Source organism: Strix uralensis, chromosome 11, assembly GCF_047716275.1.
Source record: "Strix uralensis isolate ZFMK-TIS-50842 chromosome 11, bStrUra1, whole genome shotgun sequence".
In the NCBI taxonomy this organism is placed as follows: Eukaryota; Metazoa; Chordata; class Aves; order Strigiformes; family Strigidae; genus Strix; species Strix uralensis.
The window spans coordinates 24,990,839-25,013,086 of record NC_133982.1 but is presented as its reverse complement, the minus strand read 5'-3'; the positions used below and the strand labels follow the sequence as shown (position 1 = coordinate 25,013,086).

The 22,248-nt window shown below is 36.4% G+C and overlaps 1 protein-coding gene across 5 annotated transcripts in view; it reads left to right on the top strand.

Annotated features, from left to right (window-relative positions):
- The window catches only part of NEDD4 (NEDD4 E3 ubiquitin protein ligase), a 62,627-nt gene that overhangs the window by 13,294 nt on the left and 27,085 nt on the right, over positions 1 to 22,248 (top strand). For 4 of the 5 annotated variants that reach the window (XM_074880102.1, XM_074880100.1, XM_074880103.1 and 1 more), the window contains 4 exons: positions 663 to 736; positions 2,348 to 2,426; positions 3,582 to 3,620; positions 4,062 to 4,115. In XM_074880102.1, coding sequence (XP_074736203.1) covers positions 663 to 736; positions 2,348 to 2,426; positions 3,582 to 3,620; positions 4,062 to 4,115 — 246 coding nt within the window. Of the gene's footprint in view, positions 1 to 662; positions 737 to 2,347; positions 2,427 to 3,581; positions 3,621 to 4,061; positions 4,116 to 8,799; positions 10,422 to 22,248 lie in introns of those variants that run through there. The other variant, XM_074880104.1, reaches the window with a different exon arrangement.

Genomic DNA, 22,248 nt, shown 5'->3' with positions numbered 1-22,248 from the left:
TGACGAGAAACATGGGAACTGCTCATGGAAACTGCTCCCAGATGCTTGTCTTCCTGGGAGCAGTTGGGACCAGTGGAAGTCACTGGGCTGTATGAATTGTGGCAATCACAGCTTGCCCTTGCCATTGCCTTAGGAAATGATCTTCACGTGTGTGCAGCGTGTGCATACTGCATCCAATCTGATACGAGTGTATTGCAAGGCTTGCTGGGGGGAAAGGGGGGACTGCCGCTGCCAGAACAATTTGGAATTTGGGAAAGAAGGCTGGCGGGAACAGTTGTATGCCAGGCTAACAATCCTGTCCTGTGGGATTAAGCACTCTAACTCAGAACAAAATCCCATTCCTTTAGAATGCCGAGAAACAAAGTAAAATGAGTTTTAAAAAATACAAACCTTACTGTGTTGATTTATCCAATTTTTTGGAATCTGTGTCTACCATCATATGTGGATACGACGGTGATAAACTTTAAAAGGGGTAAAGGTAAAATAAATTTGCTACTGAAACTTAGAGCTCTTTCCATCAGACAGAGTAACTGCATTACTTGGTCTACAGTTTTCAGTGTAAATTAAAAATTATGCTAATAATTGCTTTTAGCTTTATACATTAAAAATAGATCTGAAAAATAAATCTGAATGTATCTTGATTATGTTATTTTGCATTTTAGGAGAACACACGTATTGTCAGGGTGAAGGTTATAGCTGGAATTGGCCTGGCCAAGAAGGATATCTTAGGAGCCAGGTAAGAATATATGTTGTTAATGTATTAAGGGACAACTGCTTCTTTTTTTTTTTTTCTCCCCACAGCTGTTTAGATCTTAGTAAATACTGCTGTGCCTCTTTCCAAAAAAAATCAGAACTGTTTTAACTGGTAACATTATAAAATGATCAGAGACAAACATGAAGATACTTGTTTTCTTGCCCAGGAGTCACTTGGACAGAGCTTAGCATTGGCAAGACAATGTGTGGGAATGTTTAATTCTCTGCATGGTAAAATAGTTCTGCAATGGAGATAGATACATGTATATATTTTAGTTAAGGTAGACTGCAGCTAAAATAACACGAGTTCAGTTATAATCAAAATTGTCTCATCTGTGCCTTAAAGACTTGGAATGAACACAACACTAAACACTGGTAGCAACAAGACTATTTCAACTCGGATTATATGCAGAGGAACAGCACCCACCAATTCTATAGATAGGGTAGACCCATGCCAGTGGCTGCAGGCTCTGGGTACATACAAATTTAAAAGTTAAAAATCTGTATAAGGGAAGAAACAATCAAAGTGGCTTAACATTAACCCCAGGAAAGATCAGACTTTTGAATTGATAATTGAAATCCTTTGTAATACCACGTAGAATTGGCAAGTGGCAGTATGCAGCTTGTGCTAAAGCTACTTTTTCTTTTGGTCTGTGTACAGAGGGTCTAGAAAAGTACTGATGGGTTTAGTACTAGTTCTGCTGACAGCTGCTTTGGCATATGTATAGGAATGCTGTTATTTTAGCACTAGCAAAATTGTTACATGTGACATCAGTTAAGCATTAGCAAAATTTCTTTGTGATGCTCATGTTTTCCCTAAAGCCAGGCAGTCTCTCTTCAATTTTTCTCCTGTGCAATTTTTTTGCTTTAAACAAAAATAGGGCAGTGTTTCTCATAATAACTTAAATATGTGAATACCATATGCCCTTTTGCCATATGGCAGACAGTCTTGGTCACCTTTTGTTACTAGTCAAGGCATTCAATTGCTCAGACTCTGTTCATGAAAAGTGATATTCATATAATCTGTTTACTGTACTGCAGGAAGGAAAAAAAAATCTGAGGCAGTAGGCCATTTTAAGCAACCATATTAGGACACCTTCATTAAAAGACAAATTCAGGTTAAACTGAGACTCTGAAACTGATAGAACATTTAGTAAAAATGCTATGTCTAAGGAAGTACCTCAAATTCTGAGTGTTTTAAAATGTTAAAACCAAGAGATTTAATACTTCAAGCTTTTTCAATCACAACTGATTTTTTTCATGTATGTCTTGTTGAAATGCATGAGGATTCATTAAATCTGTTCTCATGAAATAAGAACTGTGAAAGAGGAGAGAGAATTAAGTTGTAGTAATATACAAAATATAAAATGGCCATACTAGTGTGGTCATAATCAGTACCAATGTTGAGATTAGTTTTATCTCTAAAACTATTTAGCAAATGATTGTAAATACAAATGTGTATGGTGTTCATAATGTAATTGTAACTCCTAGCTTCACACCTATTAATTTAAGCCTTTTAAAACTCAACTGCTAATAATGCTGACAAAAAAAGGATATATAGCAACATGCTTATCTCTTTCTTTTCCCCTCCCAGTGACCCTTATGTGAAAGTGACAGTGTATGATCCGGTGAACGGAGTCCTTACAAGTGTTCAGACAAAAACTATTAAAAAGGTTAGCTGTCTTATCTTTGTGGGTTGTGGTGGTTTTGTTTGGTTTGTTGATCAGATTCTAGAGGAAAAGTTAATACTGCAGAAAATATGAAAACTAACACATCACTTGATTGAACAGGTAAGGGGAAAGGAATGTTCCATAACCTACTGTTTCTCTGTTCATGGCATTATTTTGGTATTTTCTCTTCAATAATTTTAGTGAAAGGTAGAGAAACACTAAGGAATATAAGGTGAATACTGATTCAAAACTACATCATTCATGGAAATACTGGATTGTTCTGATTTTCTGGGATCTTTAATAATATAATAATCTCTTTCTTGCCATAAAACCTTTTACTCTCTTCCTTGTTGCACAACTCTTTCTTTTTTTGTTTGAAACACAAACACAATTTGTTGTGTTTCAACATCAAACTGCGCAGTTCACCTGAATCATGATAGTACTTGTTTCTCTAGAATACTTGCAGGAAGAAGTCAGTCTTAGTACTGGTAACTTGCATTAGATAAACTAAAAATGGAAAACGGTGTACATGAGAGGGAAAGTACTCTTCCAAATCATTGTTCGCAGATAGTGGCTGTGATTTACATTGAGATCACTCATGCATTTTCTCTTCACATGAACAATTGTTAGTTTAGCTATAATGAGAGTTCAAAGTATCTCTAGTATTTTTGAAAAAAGCCACAACTGAAATATGTGTTTAGTTGAGCAGGTTATATTGTGTTTGTCCCACCTGTGCCTGGTCTGTCTAGATTATGTTGTTGAGAGATTTGGCATTTGCTAAGCGTACATCATTTCAGGATTAACATATGTTTGCATGTAAGCAATGTGGATAGTGGACGGAGAAGAAGGCAGTAATTACTACTAAAGACACATCATAAGTTAACTGATTTGGACTATATAATGATCCCTTCTTTGTATCCACGGCGTTAGCCAAAGTCTGAGAATACTTGAGTAAATTGTCTTAATTCTGCATTGTATTAAACAGTTTAAGACTCCCATGACTTCTACCTGCAATAGCAAAATTAAACATTTTGTACTTTCTTCTTAAGTTGGTCGTTACATGGGATAAAACAGATGTAAAACATCAGAAAAGACACCGATACAGAATTGTCACTATAACCAATGCTGTCTTTTTTTTTTTTCCCACCTCGCATATAGTCCTTAAACCCAAAGTGGAATGAAGAACTCTTATTTAGAGTAAGTGTTTTTTACAGCCTTGTTATCTCTGTTGAATATTACATTAACATGTTAGGAAAGATGTTTTCCCACTACTTCAGCTTAAAATCAGAAATACATCTATTATTAATGTTCAAAAAGGCTCACAAACTTCTTTCCTTAGAAATACGTTTGTTAACGTTTTTACTTGTGCCAGAGTTAAACTTTTAGTCTTGATGTTATCTTTATGCTGTGAATGTTTAAAAACATGAACATGAATCTAAAACTGGTTTGGGATAGTACCAGTCTTGGCTCATTGGTTCCAATAGAAACGTGTTACATAGTGAAATGGCTGCAAGGTGTAGATTTGCTGTTTAATTTAGGTCTTAAGTATTTCTTTCCTCCTGCGTAAACAGCCTTTGCTGAAAACAAATGCTAGAATTCAGCATATATTTTAACTGTTAACATATTTCTTTTCCCTAGGTTAATCCTCAGAAACACAGGCTCCTTTTTGAAGTATTTGATGAAAACCGTTTGGTAGGTCCTTTTGTGTTTAATATTGCAATGTATTAAAGACTTGAACGAAAGTAATTTCATCTGGATTCAACGTGGATTAAAAAATGACACCAAACACCCTTAACTTCTATAATGAAACCTAAAGCTAAAGGCAGACCTGATTAGTTTACTTATCTGACAGTACCATGCTTTGTGATGCTCTGAAGCAGTTATGTTACTATTCTTAACTTCTAATGTGCTTTAATTCATAAAAGTATCATTCTTTTATAGTGCTTTTCAAATGATATGGCCAAATTCTTTGGTGATACTGAAAGCTCTGCAGTGAATGTTTATTTTTCCCACAAACAAAGTAGTATTGACAGTGTAGGTATCTCTGTACACGGTGTGAGAACCTTCTTCGGTGTTTGAAGAGTAGCATGAAAGAAAGCATGTGTGTTTCTTTGGAAATGTTAACAAGTGGATAGTGGGTTGTGATCTTGTAGCTAGGTGTCACACTCCATATGGCAGGTCATAAGTAAGATGGGGATAGCTTGTGCATTTATTTTCTCAGTGAAATCAAAACTCCTCCTCTGACCATGCTCTCATTTTACGTATGAAGATGTCTACTTACCTATCTTCCTGTCTGTAACTTTTATTGTAAATGAGTAAGGCTGGTAGCAGTACAGTTATGACACTTGCATCCTCAGGCCACTTCAGCCATTTTTTTTATCACTGGAATATATACTTTTTCCTTCTGCAGTAGTTTGAAACTCGTAGGAGGGACTGAGTGCTCTTTAGTTTGTACTCCAAACACAGTTTCATTCTGATAGCCATTATAATGGTTCCTTTTGTGCTTGAATATTGTGCTGTCTATGAAAAACTTACTTCTTCTGAATGATTTCTGCATATATTCAGTAATCCATTGTAACTGGATTGTAATAGGTGCTGCTCTGCTAAAGTTGGGAAGAGTGAAAATGTACATAAATAAGGTACAAACTGCCTAGAATAATTAGATTTAAGAAAGAAGACGCTTGTTTCTTGGTTACAGACTTACACAGTCCCCAAACAATTTACTACTTGTATTACCTGTCCCAAATATTTCAAATATCGTGTCTCTTTTCAATTTTTTTTAAAGCATTTTTCAAGGGAATCACCAGCATTTGTGGCTTACATGGCAGGCTGAACATCTGAGCATCCTGAAAAATCGTATTTGTCTCAACATGATGTTACGGGCTACAGTGTGTTCATCAGGTCAAAAGTACTTTGTCTATTAGTCAGAACATTACTGCCACCCCCTGGAAGCCGGGAGGCATGATTAGAAAGTCAGATCCCTGATTTTTTGGGGGGAGAAGGCCAATGGTTTTTGGGTTGGTTTGTTGGGTTTTTTTTGTTTCCACCAAGAGAATTCCTTAGCATTCTTCTTCTAATCTAGAGTAGATAAGTTGTTTGGCCTGTTTGCTTTTGGGAGAGGAACCAATAAAACATTTTATTGGCATTAGCTTGGAAATGATGCTTTGTTTCCTATGTACAATTTTATTTAGAGATCAAAGCATCATGACCTCATCAGTCACTGTATAGTTCTACAATAATCCCAATATTTTTCATTTTTTCTGACTCCTCATTTGGTGAATGGAAAAGGCTATTTCTCTTTATCTGGCTCTCAGAAACACTAACTTTCTATCCCAGGTGTCTTGAGCTGTTTTAATTATGTCAAATTGTTGCCTTAGCTGGGATTGTTGTTAGCATTGACAAGCTCCCCCACTTTTATTAATTCATCTTCACATGTCAGAAATCATAGGTGCCTTGCACTCTTTCACTAAGATATGCAGCTATGATCGGAGGGTGTTTCACCCTCCATTATATTAGTAGGCTTCACTGTTAATCAGCCTTTCTTTCTTCTAGATGTTGTGAGCAAGCTGATAAAACTGAAATTCGTTTACATTTGTCAAACTGTCCTCCCAATGGATAACTTCTTCTTTATAAAAACTTATCCCAAGTGCTTTTATTCCCTGTAACTTTTGGGGATAAATTGAAGCCTGAAATCTCTGTTTTTAAGAAGTGTTGCTTTCTGGAAAACCTGGCTCAAAACTTATCGTCTTCAGTGTTAGGCGTGAATTCAAAGTCCTGCTGCATTGGTTATATCACCAACAACTGCAATTTTAAAATATTTTTGTAATAGTTTCAAAATTTTTCAAAGATCGTTTGTCTTGATTTAGTGTTCCGTTACCAAATCCTATTTTGTTCTCCTGACTTGTTGCAAACCATTGGCAGAAGAAAGGGCTTGAGCAGTTTGTGGAGTCCTCAGTTATGGTTGTCTTTAAAAACACATTGAAAGATCTGTCAAGGAGGAAAATGAGATCATTTAAGAGATGGACCACTGAAGGGACTAGATGTCTTTTTGCTATCTCTTCCTGTCTCACAATAACTTGTCACAATTAATGTACGTTTCAAATGAAGTGCCAGAATCTGTTACTGATACTGAAGAAGCCAATCATGTTAAGATTTGAATGGAGCTATTGGTACTTTAAAAAAATTATTATTTTAAATTTATTTTTTGTCAACTCTTAATTCAGCAAGATAGAATTTTGCATTTTAAAAGCCATTTTATGTTGACTAAGGAAGCTGTAGTTGGCTGGCTATACCTATACAGTTACAGCTAAGGAAGAGTGACAAGTTGAGAAATTTCACTTAAATCTTAAGCCTAAATTACCAAATTATGTCATCTTATTTTTTTAGAGGCTTCTTTAGTAAAATTGGGAACACATTTCAGATCATCTGTTGGGGGAGAAAGTGTTGCTTTCTTTTACTAAAAGCAGTATAATAAAGTGCTTGCAATTAAATTTGTATCACACTAACATGTTATAAACTGCTACTAATAAATTAGTTGTTGGAATGAAATGCTTTAAGAAATGCATTTTTTACTCTTCACTTGCATATCTGAGGGTGGGTTTTGGGTGGTTTTTTTTGTTTTTTTAATATATTGCTTGAAGTTCAACTATAACACTTTAAAACTGTGAATCTTTAATGGTATTTTCCTTTCCTCTTCTCCCCCTATCCCAGTCCTTCTCCAACAAATAACATTAAGAGTCCAGTTGGTAAAGCATAATGAAATAAATGAACTATTGTATTTGTTGGCTTTTTATGAATAAGCTAGTATTCATTTACTGCTGCATTCTAATTGTGGAATTCAGTTAACAGAGGTTAAGTAAGCCCTGGAGTATAATTAGAAAACAAATCTGTTGCTTGCAAACAGGGTACTGTGAATTTGATTCTTGACTCTTTTTTGGGAAGGAGGTATAAATGTTAATTTTACTGCCTTCTAGCTTAAAATACAGTAAAGGTTAAACAAATATGGAGCAGAAAAAAAAAAACTAGTAGTATGACCTATAAAAGTATAAATGGCCTAGTGTTCTCTTCTGTTTGCACTTTTTCAGCAGCACTAAGTAATTTCACGTTAGTGTGGTAGCATTGAGTACTGCATCATACAGCTTCTGTATTCAGAAGTACATTCATAGCCAAATGTTTGTTTAAAAAAAAAAAAAAGACCAACAACAAAAAACCACACTCAACAGCAAGATTCAAGATTGTCTTTTTTCGAAAGTCCCACTAGGTGCCAGCAAAGGACCTTTTGGGACAATATGAAACATTTTGTAGGAATTCTCAATCCCATTACTCTTGTAAGAGTTGACAGTATATTAACTTCTTGACAAGCTGATCATTTTATTAAAAAAAAATTACTTAGCTGTGAATGTATGAGACTGTATATAATTATACAGAATAGCTTTCTTTTGTAATTGTGCCTGGTAATCCTATTTATTCCTGTGCATACTTAGCTCAGTGTTCTAAAGCTTGCGTAGTTGGTCATAGACTTCCATGCCATATTGAACTCTAATGAATGTCTGCTTATTGTGGGCTTCCAGCAGACAAGATGAGGTAGTTCAGTTTGTAAGAATGGCTTGTTTCTTTGTACCTTTAACAGCTGTAAATTGGGAAGGGTTAAAATATAAAACAAAGGGTTAACATGGTAGGCTGCAAATAAATGCCACATTATTAATCAGAATAACTTTTTGTAGTTCTAATTTGGTTGCACCTCACTGAAAATTATGATTTAATTGGCAGGAGAGGTTTCTTCTGTGTACAAATCTTGAGGAAGTGTGATTGCTTAACAGTGTAGATGGCAAGATAATGCCAGATTTCTTTCAAGTTTTATTTAAACATTTCAGACTTTTTTTTTAAGGTGGAGGAGGCTTATTTCACTGGTTTATGCATAATTCAGACCTCAGCAGTTTGCTAGCATGGTTACTATTTGGAAATTCAATCCTAGACTTGATACTCAATTATATGGGACTTCATTCCTACCAACTTCCTGTAATTCTAAACCTATGGGTAAAAATATTAGTAGTCATACGCTGCTGAGGAAAGTACGGACACATTGACTCAGCTAGTGCGGCTGCAGCAGGAGTTGCTGTTTTAAACTTGGAAGTACTGGAAGTTTATTATTGTATTCGCTTATGCAAATTACAGAAGGTATAATTGAAACAAGGTCAGTAGTCTGTCAGTGTGTTGCAGCTGAGGTCGTTGGAATGTAAGTGCTTTGTGAATGAATGCTTTCTGACTGCAAGCAATCAAAGACGTCCAGAAACTGCGGTTCAGTGAATGGCTGACTTATTTCAAGAGGTACAGTTCTTTTCTAACACTAGTATCTTGTAGAAATTAGGACAAAGACTGCAACTTTTATGGGCTTTTACTGTTGTGATGTACTAGCTCTAGCTTCTGTGCAGCTGCCTGTAGCCTTTCTGCTGAAGGATCTTTGTGGCTTTCATTTGCTAACATGTGTGGAAATGAGAACAAATGGCACGACGGTTAAGATTGCATTTTGCTACCCAAAGAAGCAACACAGATCCGTTATCGGAAACCTCTGAAGATGTTTTGGATAGTAACAGTTGTACGTACTTCCAAAAATTGCAGAATTCTGCACCTAATGTTACACAAATGAAACTGACTCCTAGACAAGTTGCTTATGCACCTGTGATGCAACAAGTAATTAATCAAGAGGAAAATGCAACTACTTCATTGGGAATAAAAAGGAGCACCTCACTGCACATTTCCTTACAGTCTAGAAAGTACAGTGGATGTTTTCGGTCTGATGATGCTGTAGCTACTGGTGAAGACACTTCATTCATTGGTATTGGTAACGAAGGAAGTTGTGGCGCTAGAATTGTGGTTGATCATCGATCTAATGATAGCCTTCTGTGCAATAGCAGCCTTAGCAGTATTGCAGCCAGTGACAGTGGATCGTTCAGCAGTGCTGGCAGTGATTATGGATCATGTGCAAGTACCACAAGTGATGGAGGTTCATATAGCAATAGTGTCATCAGTGACAGTGGTAGTGGCACTCTTTCAACAAGTGATGGTACTTTCTGTAGTAGTGTTGTACATGGTGATTCTTCATCTAGAAGCACTGCAAACAAATGTAATCCCTGTAGGAACAACTCATCTCAGGAAGCTCTGTGTAGAAGTAATACTACTTTTGACCAAGATGCTTTGTCAGTGAGGAAGAAAACTAAAATTCCACTGCGACGCTGTTCATCACTGGTTATTTTCCCCAGGAGTCCTTCCAGTACTCCTCCAGCTTCTCCAGTAAGCTCAGGTCAACTACCAAATAGAGGCGCCTATCAAACATCCCATAAACTAGTTATTTCTCCTAGTGAGCTGGCACAAAAAGAAGATCAAACTATTTCCAAGGGATTCCTTTCAACAGCAGTCAATGGACTTCGACTGTCTAAAACAGTTTGCTCTTCTGGCGAAGTCAGAGACATTCGACCGCTTTACTTGAACACATCATTACAGGACAAAAGTCAAATTTTGAATAGTTCTGAGCAGGCAACTTCTGAAGAAGTGTCTGATGGCTTCTCATGTGTTTCAGTTCATCTTGCTCAAAGAGCATTTGCATCGAGCAGTGAAGTGGTTAATGGTTGTTGCAGTCCGGAGTTAAATCTGAACTCCAGTGCAAAATACCCTCATTTAAAACTGGCACGTAGCACATCTGCATGTTTACCTTCAAAAATAGATTCAGAATATCAGATTAACATAAATGAACTAGAAAGACCCAAAGCACAGATGAGCAAAACCCACCATGTTTTGCAAAGAAGTGTTTCGTTGGAAGGATCATGCCAAAAAGTTTCTTGCTGTTTATCCAGCCTTAAATACAAGTGTCATAGTGCAAGGACGTCTCAGTTGCACATACAGTTCAAACCTGGGAATGAAGGAAAAACAACTGCTGTTAAGAAAAGATATGGAACCTCTAAAAGGGAAATGTGTAGCACTTCTTTATGGAGGCCCCATAAGGTGAGCGTTCTTGTTTACAGAAAAATTTGTCAGTATTTTACAGCTGAAATTTAACTGGAAAAATAACAAAATTTGCAATCACGACTTAAATGCAGTGATTTCAGAATTTCCTAGTGGTGTCAAACTGTCACAGTTAGGAAGTTAATTTTTATATTATCTGTAACATTTGGTTTTTGGACTTGTTTCTTAGAATGTGGTGCATACAGTAGCAGAGGTGAATAGGTTTTACAGTGAAATACCTGTATTTAATATGTTAAAAACAATGATTTACACGAAGTCAAAGGTATTTTCTTGTCTAGTTATCTAGACGTGGGAATTAATTAAACTGTGGATGAAGTTGTGTAGCTTCAAATACACAGCTTCTCAGTAAATTAATAGTAATTACTAAAATTGCATATAAAACAGCTTAAAGTGAGTGAGTCTTTGAGGTTTATTTCATATAGGCTTTATTTTACAGAACAGTTTGCTGTATGTAGAATTAAAGATAAGTCATATTTGAGCAGAGAAACTGTAAATACCATTTGTTTCTGTATACACCCTGAACCACAGGAATTTTCAGAGTTTCCTCTCTCTTTTTTTTCCTTCCTTCCAACCACTACTTCAGCCTGAGCAGTACACTGTAACTTAATACCTCTCCCAACAACATTGCTGTTCAAATTATAGTACTTGGGTCTAGAAGGCTTATATTAAATATATTTTTTTTGGTAATGAAACTCATGTCCAACTAAACTGCTGAAGTGTGTTTGCTCTTATTAACTCTTAAGGCAGTTTACATTGTTAGTAAGGCATAAGCCACATGAAATGTGGATTTTAAGACTTCTTTAAATAACACTGTGAAGGCTTGAATGATCTGATTATTATATATTCATTTTAGTTGTGAATGCTGATAAAAGCATTCTCTATGAATTGACACTATTACTATTTAACTAACATGCTTGTTTAAGCAAAAGGCTTTATGTCAAAGATCTATAGTTATGACAGTCCCTTTCTAAACTAATAGTATAATTGGCCTGTAGTTTTTCATTCTGTTGTCCTTAGAATAGTGCCTGATGATTCTATGCTTTTTGACTTCTTTGAATTTTTGTATTGCTTTGCTTTTTGGTTTAAAAAGCTTTGAAGAAAAATGCACTTTCCTTCTTGTAAAACTGTGATCTATGTTCAAGATTAATTGTAAAACTCACAGTGGATCACAGGTAATCACCATGCATATATTTTGGTGATTCCTCATCCCAAAATCAAACTGTAAAGTTGATGGTAAAGTCCACAGTAAGCATAAACAGATTATGACATGTTTTAAGTAGTCTGGATCTAGTTATTTTTTATAAGTATATTGTAAAAAGGAAAACATGTTGAGTCATGCAGTTCAAGTACAGTTTTTGTCAATTTGCGCTGCTAGCCTCTGTGTTTACGGCAGTTGATATGCAAGATATTTTACATTTTAATACTGAGTAAATTTTAATAAATTCAGTTTAGATAGAATCCAAGTTCAGGGTTAGATTGTTAGCGGACATTTCCAGAAAACCTCATAGGACACGGGACTGACTGTAGTTTGTTTCAGTTCCTGGGGAGCAGTGTTTACAGTGGATTGACATAAAATCTAAGGAGACTTAACCTTTTAAAGCCACTTGATAGCATGTTTCTGGGGTAGTTCAGCATTTCTACTGTGTTAATGTGACACCATGTTTTAAGCTTCCTGAATTCTTAAGACTTCATTCTCTGACTAGAAGATGACAGAGACAAGTTAAAAAATAAAAGATAGAAAAAAAGAGTGTGAATCCCAAAATGGTGTAGTTATCTTGTACTTTTCATGTATTTGTAAATATTTAGATGTGTGCTGTGTCTATGTACAAACTAAAAAGATCTCTTGACATCAGAAAACTGGACACTAAAGGGTTTATGACAGTATCCTTGTTTCAGATTGCTTTATGCAACAACAGGCACAGGAGCCTTTAGTCCTGAAACGGCCCTTTCAGTCTTCATGTAAAATCATTTTTTATAGAATATCCTATAAAACATGTTATTAAAAAAAAATATTAAAAGCTTCCCCTACCAAACCAAGCAAAAACCATAGTTGACTTTATGGCAATTCAGCAATTCACTAGAATAAAATAAATACCAATATACTTGTTATTAGTCTGTGACAAATCTAATAGATTCTATGGCAATCATTTAATTATATAGTCCAGTTAATTATCGTGGTGTATTGTGACTCATTTAAAAATAAACAACTCCCAAAATATTTCTCTTGACTCCAGTTAGTCTGGCCTAGTATATTGATATGCTGAGTCTGGGTTCAAATTTAACAAGTTGATACTGGAGTAGCATTTAGTAATGTCAGCTATCTGTACAGAGCAGTCATGAAATCAAATCAGTGCTTTGGTCAGAGACTCCAGAGTCTGAAGCAGCGAAAGGTCTATGCATTCTTTTCTTACGTGCCTAGCTACTAGCCTTCAGCCACCTCGTATCAGATTTCCTGCTTTCCATAATCAACAGCTTGTTAAAGGGTGACTTTAAAAAAAAAAAAATCAAAACACCATTTCTGTGACAACTGGCCTTGGATTATTTTTAATTAAGTTTAAAAATGTGGAATGGTTATGACCCACATACCACTGCTGATCTTTACTGGAAACATTGAATAGGTTCTGCAGTAGATAGTGGAATTTCATTTATGTGAAGCAGGAGGAAGAGGGTAGTCCATGGTTGCAGCACTGAAGGTTGTCCTTGACTTTGTATTTATGTTTTAATGTTTTTTTCAGTGCATCTATCTTGCTTAGGGTAGAAATAAATCTGCAACTAAAGCACTTGGACATCACAGGTGTGAATTGGGAGGCTAGGAGTAAGGGAACAGTTTACATGTCATCTTACGTGTGTAAACTTTAAGACGTACAGAGAAAGTCAGGAGTGACTGCAGTTCCATTTCTTGTAGTTCATAAACAAACTATTTTTAAAAAAAAGCTATGGTAATCTCTTCCACAAGAATAATATTATGCTGACGTCCCTGTTGACATTAGCTGTTCCTTCCCCATCAGTATCACTGCTGATTAATTAATGTGAATATCTTAAATGTACTTGCAAATCTGTTTCAGCAACTGTATACCTTAACAATAATTTTTTATACCCTTAGGGAATTATTGTGTTGTCCTTTTGTTTGCAAGTAATTTTGCTCAAGTTTGTTCTCTAGTGAATGAAATAGATGTTTTGAAGCAAAAAAACTTCGGGGGTGGTGTAAAAGAACCAAAACATTTTTCTGCTGTCAGGTTTGTGTGAAGAAAACCTTTAGCTGGAACTCTCCAAGCTTTTTTCACCAGGTTCTGGAACTCTGCCTTTTGTATTTGTAAAAGGAGATGCTATTTGAATCTTCCAGTACTAAATTTAAATTTTGGGCGAACAGTAATTTGAGGGGGCTGCGCATGAGGGTGTCTGTCTTCACTAACTTCCCAGCTGATCTGAACATGCTGGGGGGACCAGAACCTGTGCCTGTAAGATCTTGATTGCCTTGATAAATGCTGCACCACAAGTTAGCACTGAATAGCCTGAAGTTGTCTTCTCTCTTACGTCCTCTTTAAGTATAGAGCTTCTGTCTTAGCCAAACTCCTTCATAGCAGATAATGGTCCAGCCTGGGAGAAGTGCCAAGAGAAGGGGAAGACAACTGTGGCTTATCTCCAGCCATCTCTATCTTTGCATATTGAGCAAAGGGGCTGCAGGGGTATCAGTGTCCCACATCTGTGCAAGGAAATGAGGTAGAAAAGGGGCAAATGAGGCAAAATATTATAGAGGCAATGCAAGGCAAAGCACAAATTGACATCTCTCTGCTCTTGTGCTACAATAACCTCATCGCCTAATAATTTCATATTGTTCAGTATTGCATATCTTGAAGGATCGTGTTACAGGGTTGTCTGTGGCACATTGCTGTGTCACGGAGAGTTCAGTCACAGAGAACTGGGGTTGAAGGGAAGGTGGTGTGTTTCTGAGGAATCATGGTGACAACTACATTAGACTTAAATCACATAATACTATTTGTATTGTGCCAGACAGATTTTAGAAGTTGAGGTATACATCAAAGCATTAAAGGGAAGACAGTGGAAATGATCTGTTAATCACAGTAATTAACAATTTATAATTAGTTGTAGGTGATCTCCTACTTTCATCCTTTATATAAAGTGACCTGTAGTGCTTTGATAATTTGTATTGATTTCTTCTATTTTCCATCTTGCTTAAATGCAGAGTTTTGTTACAGCTTCTTCTCTACCTTTCTTCATGCCTTTAGCTTTTGATTAGCAATCTTTTTCAGGGGGAAAAAGTTTACACACAAAGGATGTGATAACCCTTGCAGCCAAGACTAGCTGTGAAGGGTTGCTACGAGGAAGCATTAGCAAAGGCAGCAATGAATTAATATTATTTGGTATCATCTCCATCCCTAAAAGTTTCTTTGTCACTTTTGCAAGCTGTATTTGGCAACAGTGAACTGTGTGTAACTTTCAAAATAGGATCATGCTGTAAGCAACAGTGTCTGGGCTGCAGCAGAATACTTGAATAATCCTGTATATCGGAGCTCTAGCACTTTGTAGTCATAAGCAAGCACTACACGTACACATTAAGGAGGAGTTTTATCTGGTCGTGCTCTGCACAAATTATGATTAACCTCATTCTGTTTATAGTCTACAGCTGAACTGAGTTTGGGTGTGTTTATCATGCCAATGAAAGGGGGAACTAAAACTGTGAAATGATGCAGAGCAGGGCTCCTGAAACACCTTATATAAATATTTAATTATCCAGCCTTCAGGTTGATTCATGTCCTTTTAATCTACCATGAGAGAGTAGGAAGCATTGATGGTGTGGCTGCTTTAACATAGCCACAAGCTATAGTTATTCTGTCTTTTAAGGCTTAGTATACATCTGAGAATGTCTTGAAGTAAAACTTGTTCTCAAGGCAAGATAGAAATACTCTTCCCTTTACTCCTGACAAGCCAAATAACTTGCAGGCTTTCAGATACAATACTACGATCATTGCCATAATTCTTGTTTTGAATGGTACATCCTCTTTGCTTTCTGTGAGAAACTAGGTCAACACTTCGGGTTAAAAACATTTATTGGAAAATGTTGTGGTGATGTAGAAATCATAGTCTTTGTAAGCATTATAGCATAAGACAGAAGCCCTTAACAAAACTAATAGTACCTACAGCTATTCTCCCCAAAATAGCCAAGAAGCTCAGCTATAAAATTGTTGAAATACTAACTATAATGAATTATATTTTTAATCTATTAGATTCCCTTACTGAAGGAAGATGGTAAGTAGCATAAAATGACCAAAAGGGGACCTACAGGCTACTGCAACAGGCTAGTCTGGAAGAAAGAGTACATAGAATTAGTAGACATACGACATACTTTGTGTTTACAAGGAGGGAGACTGAGCAGTACTTTCATAAAAAGTTTTGTTATGTAAATCAAACTAAGCAATGACATACAAAGATGGGTGAGCTGGTTAATGCAGGACACTGAGCTTTTCAAAATATTTGACAAGAACCCTGAGCAGAAGTTCTGAAAAATGCTCTCAATATATAAGTGCAAAAAAAAAAAGCTTCCTCATTGATGACAACTAATTAAAAGATAAGAAGCAAAAGTGAGAATTAAATTGTCACCTCAGAAGTTGCAGAAAATCTCATGATAGTGACTAGACAGTAGAATGGACACTTTGAAAATCAGTGTTGATAAATGCCAAGTACTGCACACAGAGGAAAAACAGCTAATGATGCATGCGTGGTAATGGTCTACCATACTGGTCAGGAAATAGTTTATGTCATGGTGACTCTCTGAAAATGTCAGCTCAAATCTTGTTGACAGTTGAAAGGCAAAGAGAAGGTTAGGATTTATTATAAAACGAACAAACTGACAAAATTTAAAACACTGTTATGGAGTTGCACAAATCCACATATGTGCATGGCATGCATATTTCTAGTCATCCTTTTTCAGGAAGCATGTATAACAAAACTAGAAAAAGAGCAAGAAAGGTCACAAGATTGGGGTAAGTTTTATGTGAGGAGACACTAAGTAGACCAAGGGCTTTTCAGCTTTGGGGGGAAAAAAAAAAAGTGGCATAAAGGGAGTTTTATAAAACTATAGTTCAAGGGAGGTGAACTTAATCTACTCTTACAAAACAAATATGTTCTCTTATGTGTTGCTGAGCTCACTGTTGCAAGGAGTTGTGCATACCAAAAGTAGAAATGGATTTCAAGATGAGGTTGGGTAAGTTGAAGAAAGATTCATCAAAGTATTACATTCTCAATATGTATTTTAAAGTCAGGATGAAAAAGTCCATGACCACTTACTCATTTAAAAACTGGGGGATGTATCAGAGGAAGTACTATTCTTAACTGCTGCTTTTATTATTTCCTTAAGCATCTGCTCTTGGCCATTACTAGGGAAAGGACACAAGGCTACACAGAGCGTTAATCTGACTACTAGGCTCTTTGGTGTCTGCGCAGCCCTTGCAGCCACCTAGGATTAAATGGTGGAAATGCTCTTTCAAGTTCTCCCTTCACCCTGGGCTGAGAGTGTTCTTTTGTGTTCCAACACGTGTTTTCTCATCTTCCAGAAGCAGATGAATTTCACAGATTGAACAAGCAAGCAAAACTGACTGGCCTTTTCAGGCGAGTCATTTGCTTATGACTGACTTCTGCCCTTGTCTGAAGGGGACTGCCCTGCATTTCTGTTAAGTGTCTCTGTTTCAAGTGAACTTTTTTCCTCACTCCCTATGACAAACAGAACATGCTGATTTGGGAATGCAGCCAGCAGAATATTTGTAGCTCCTTTCAGTGTTAGTTTATGGATCTACAATCACCTCTGTTTCAAGAGAGTACATAACTTTTTTTTTTTCGTGGCAGTTTACGGTAAACTGAAAAGTCTACGGATAGATGCAATTATTGTTTGAGACCTTGGGCTGCTCTCAGCTGTATCAACTGTAACATAAGCAAACAGAATTTCAGAAGGACATCAGCAAGTTCCTGGCTGAAATTACATACAAACTTGAATTGGAGTCATTGAAGTTAGGGCATATTAAAATGCAAATGGGACACTTGGCTACTCAGTAAGGAATGTGGGAAGAAACATAGAACTGGATTCTTTTAGACCTAGATGATTTCTCTGGCTATCTGTGATTTTCCTAGCATAAGGGAGAAGGCCTTGTTCAGTAATGTGAAAGCACAAGGGCTTTTTGAATAAAAAGGTTTCCAGAGCTTATTGTGAATGTTACTTATTTTTTAATAGAGTTTCTACCTTAGCCAGTTGTTGTAGTAATGATTCTTTCTGGTAAGTTTGATTTGGGACAAATATTCAGATTACAAAGATTAAATCTGAAGTGGTTAACATCTGGCAAATAATAGGCCAATGAAATCCATGTCTAATGTGGGAAGTGTAATGTAGCTTTAAGAAATGTTGAGCTTATCTGAAATGAATTGTAATACTGCTTTTGTTGTAAAAGTAATTGTGGGTGGATTATTTGTGTTGTAGTTGCCTTGTGTCATAGAGGTTGAGGCATCTAAGGTGAGTTCATGCAGACTGGTTTTGGACAGATAGGATTTATAACTTCAGCATAGCACAGCTTAAGACAAACCATTAAGTTCTGCTATAGCTAGGTCATCTGCCTACATTTAGGACTGGCAGCAGTAGTTTTAGGGAGGGGTTAATAGGTAGGGCTTGGAGCTCTCATTCAGATCATCGGTGGCTGAGGACTAATGCTGAGGACTAATGCGGAGTGCAGAAGAGCATGGAAAACTGCAGTGTGGATGGCAGCGGCTGCTAGCTCTGCACTCATGCAAAGGCATGGGGACTTCCTGACTTCATGTTGAATTTGGATCAGCAGTAGCTGAGAACAGTAGACTGTATGCTTTTGAAAACTGCTGGACTAACTTTGGAGTGGGCTGAGGCCATTCAGCCTGCATCCAGCCCTGCTGTAGGTCTCTGTTCACAGAAATTTCTTAGAAGGCATCAGTTACTTGTACAGCCTGGGCTGATTGTTCAAGATTATATTTAGGGCTGGAAAAAGCAGCTTCTGAGCTCAACCTGATTTTGTGCTTCTGTATGGCACTGTACTGGACCTAATGAACTTTCCAGGAGTGAGACTAGGATGCAGAGATGCTCCAATTGCCTATCTGCCTTTTGGAGGCAAATAGTTTGATTTTTTTTTTTTTTTAAAAAAAAAAAATCTGTTTCCTCTTGTGCTGAATAACAAAAAGTTGATTGTTTTGGGTCCTCCTGCCCAGTGTATTAATTAGCCAGTGTGGTTAACATCTGTCATATCTAGTATATCTGTTGCTCATTTCAGGGAGCAAATTACATGTGCAGTTTAATGTTTGATAGGGTTTTAAATTTTTTGAGTGTTTTAAGCTTTACAGTGTTAATTGGTGAAGGCAAAAGTGCACCTAGAATTGTTACCACAAGAGTTTGTTTTTCAAACTTTATTTGAAGTCTTAAGATTTGGCACAAAACCTTCCACAAATAGATGTAAAAGTCTTATATTTTTATACTGTTATGAAGTTAACTGTCGCGATGTCAGGAGTGACTTGTCGAAATAGTACCAAATTCAATATTTGGTAGTGTTTTCTGAATTTTTTTGATGTTGGCTGGTGTAACACAGGAGGCCAAATCTGGATTGGCTCCTGACTTTTCATAAAATATAATACTCCTGCTTTTTATATAGTAGCTTATTTGGCACATTTGTCCATAAACCCAAAGGAACTCAGATTCCTGAGGAATAAAATGTACATGTTACTAACTTTTGACTAGTTCTCTGTTTATGTTGTGCTTAGGTATGCTTCAGTTAAATTAGATGACTTCTTGTATTCCTGTGACCAATGTGAAAATGAGTTCTCATATGCAAAAAAAAAAAAGCTTTCTTAAATTGCTTTGTTAATGAACTTTTAAGCTGAAGTTCTCAAAGTAGCAAACCTTGAGTAAAGAAATATATGAATGTTATTACAAAATCACTGTAGACTAAATAACTTTTAAGGAAGCTATCTATAAGATTCTGGTTCTATATAAAAAGTGTAAGCTATAAATGGAGAAACAAGACAACACTTTTGCTCTGGTCTTTTTAGAGAAGCAGTTCTCTGCAAGTACCTGTGGAAGTGAGGGAGAATTAGTGAAAATAACTTAGGTGTCATTTCTAAATGCTGTCTGTTAAACAGATGGTAAAACTGCTGAGGCATGTTATGCTGACACCTTGCTGTTGAAGCAGCCAGCAGGGCTGAAGGTCCTGCAGAAACATATGTTGCATAATAACCATTGATCTAACAGTGCATATTTTCTCTATTTTGAAAATGCTGATAGGTTCTTATATTTCAGTATCACAGACAGTTGATCATAGATGCCAACTAAAAAGAAATGCCTACATGTCACACAAAAAAAAAAATCTCCTCACAATGTATCTCTCTCCCTTAAAAATGCAGGAGACTGTGACTGTAATGAATTCCATGCAACTAAGTATTTATTGCTTTGCATGGTAGAGAAAACTTTACTTTTAGAATCCATGAAATTCATAACATCTTCACATGATAATTGAATTTTGTTGGTTTGAAACTGTTATTTTCCTGTGATGAATAGCATATGCTGGCAGCATTTTATGGAAGAGAAAGAGCTCACTTTTCTTGATTTAGAGTTCAAGAGAACCAAATAATATACCTAGCACAGCATGAAAAGAAAAATACTTTAAGTTGCTAGTGTAGCTCAGGAAAGGTTGGTTGTTTTTTTTTATTCTCATCAAGCTTGTAACTAATGTCGATGTTTGGGTGTTTAAGCAAGAAGAATGTTGGTTTCATAAGGGATCTGTTGAGCTCCTGTTTTCTTAAGCAGCGATAGTATCACTGTTTGTTTTTTCAATTTGAATTGATACTTTATATTCCCTCCAATAAAAGCTGTATGCTTCTCGTTTTGCCATACAGCTGTGGATTTCTGTGTGAAGACCGACTTATGCACAACTAGCTGTGTGTTTATTTCCAGTCTTTTTCTGACTATACTTATCTTCTAATTCCTGGGATAGTACACCAACAAAAATTAGTTACAAAAGCTAGTAGAGAAAATGTCTGTTATTTCAACACCCTGGTCTTATAAAAGAGCTGCTTCAAAAGGCAATATGGTGAATCCAGCAATTAAGAAGGGCATTAAATTCAGTTAACTGTCTTCAAACCTGATAAATTACAGGTAATGTTCTCAGTACCGCTCTTAAGTGTGTGACTCAGATAAGCATGTCTGTTTAAAATCTATTTCTAGCCAGTTTCTGATGGGAATTGCAGAAGAAAATCCCCAATCTTAACTGTTAAGGCTTATTAACTGTATAATCATAAAACAGATGAAAATGAGTTTTGGACTGGATTACATTCTTTCAGTGCTTTTCCTCTTTGAGCACTCACTTTGGCATTGCAATAGAGTTCTTTGAATGTATTGTATACGGCAGCTGTCTGTCCTCACATGTTTTTAATAACTTTCTATAGACTAAACCAATGAATCAGTAAAACAAAAGGCCTCTTTGTTAGTACTGTATCATTAATTGAGGTTTATGCACTTACGGTTTGGCAAGCAGCACTTTGAGTTCTCTGGCTGTTAAGAAATTAAAAGTTAACAAGAACAACTGACCCACTTGTCTGCCTTGAAAAAACTGGATGCGTGCTCTCATGAAACAGAGATCCAAACAGTTTCAACTCCATTGGCATTTAATTGTTAATGTTTGTGATGTCTGTTTCAAAGTGTCTTTGGCACTTCTTTGAAGGCAGTTAGTCAGCTTGTCATAGTGAGGCACATTGCTAAAGAGCATTCCTGCTATCTGATCTACGTATTAGTTGTTTGGAGGTCAACAAAAATCTCCACTGGAGGATTTTACTCTTTAGCTGGAGGAGAAAGTACTGTTAAAGGTTGGTTATCAAGGCTAGCTCTGCTAAAAATAGCAGGAAAGACAGCAGAATAATAAAGTGAATAACAGGAGCCTGTACTAAAATAATGCTGGTAACAAACACAAAGTTCTGAGGTTTTCTAAAATACAGCAGACTTTTGTCCCACATTCCAGTAAATTATTTGAAAGGCATGTTCCATTTGAGGATTGCCAAGAACTTTACAAATACTAAGCCTTTTAACATGTCTAAGGTATGTGCTGTGCCATTTTAAAAAGAACCTCATAGGCAAAAATGATAGTTAGATTTTTCCAGAAGCTTGTGGTCTATAATAATGCAGAAAGTTTTCATTCAGTAGTTCAGAGAAGCTTCAGACTCTTCAGGTATGAAAACCTGTTGTAGCTTTCTATCTCAAATGAGTTTGTGAAGGAGAAGTATGGGTGTTTTGTTTTTATTTCCATCCTCCCCTTCCAATCTGAATATAACACATACAAACCACAAATTCAATTTAATTATATATCTCTAGATTTCTAGCATGTTATCATCTATGACAAGCTCTGCAGTCTAGCTGTGCTTTTTTGGAGGTATAAAAATTAGAGCTTATACAAATGTGAGGCTCTGGTTCTCCATGTACATGTATAATTGAAAGATGAAATGGACAAACAGGACAACAGACCTAAAGAAAAAAGGTACTGGAATTATTAAGGGAAAAAGAACTGCTTCAAGAAATACCTGTAGCCTTTAGTGCCAGAGCTGTTTGAATGAAGAATGCTGTCAATGGTACAAAAAAATGAGTAGAATTGGACTGGAATCTTAATACTGTAAAACATTGGCACTGAAAATCAAAAATACGGTCGTGCTAGAAGAAAGGTGAAACACACGGCTTTGCTCTGAGGTGAAGGGAATAGATGTAAGTGAGATGTGGAGCCTCATAGGGGAACGTTTTATG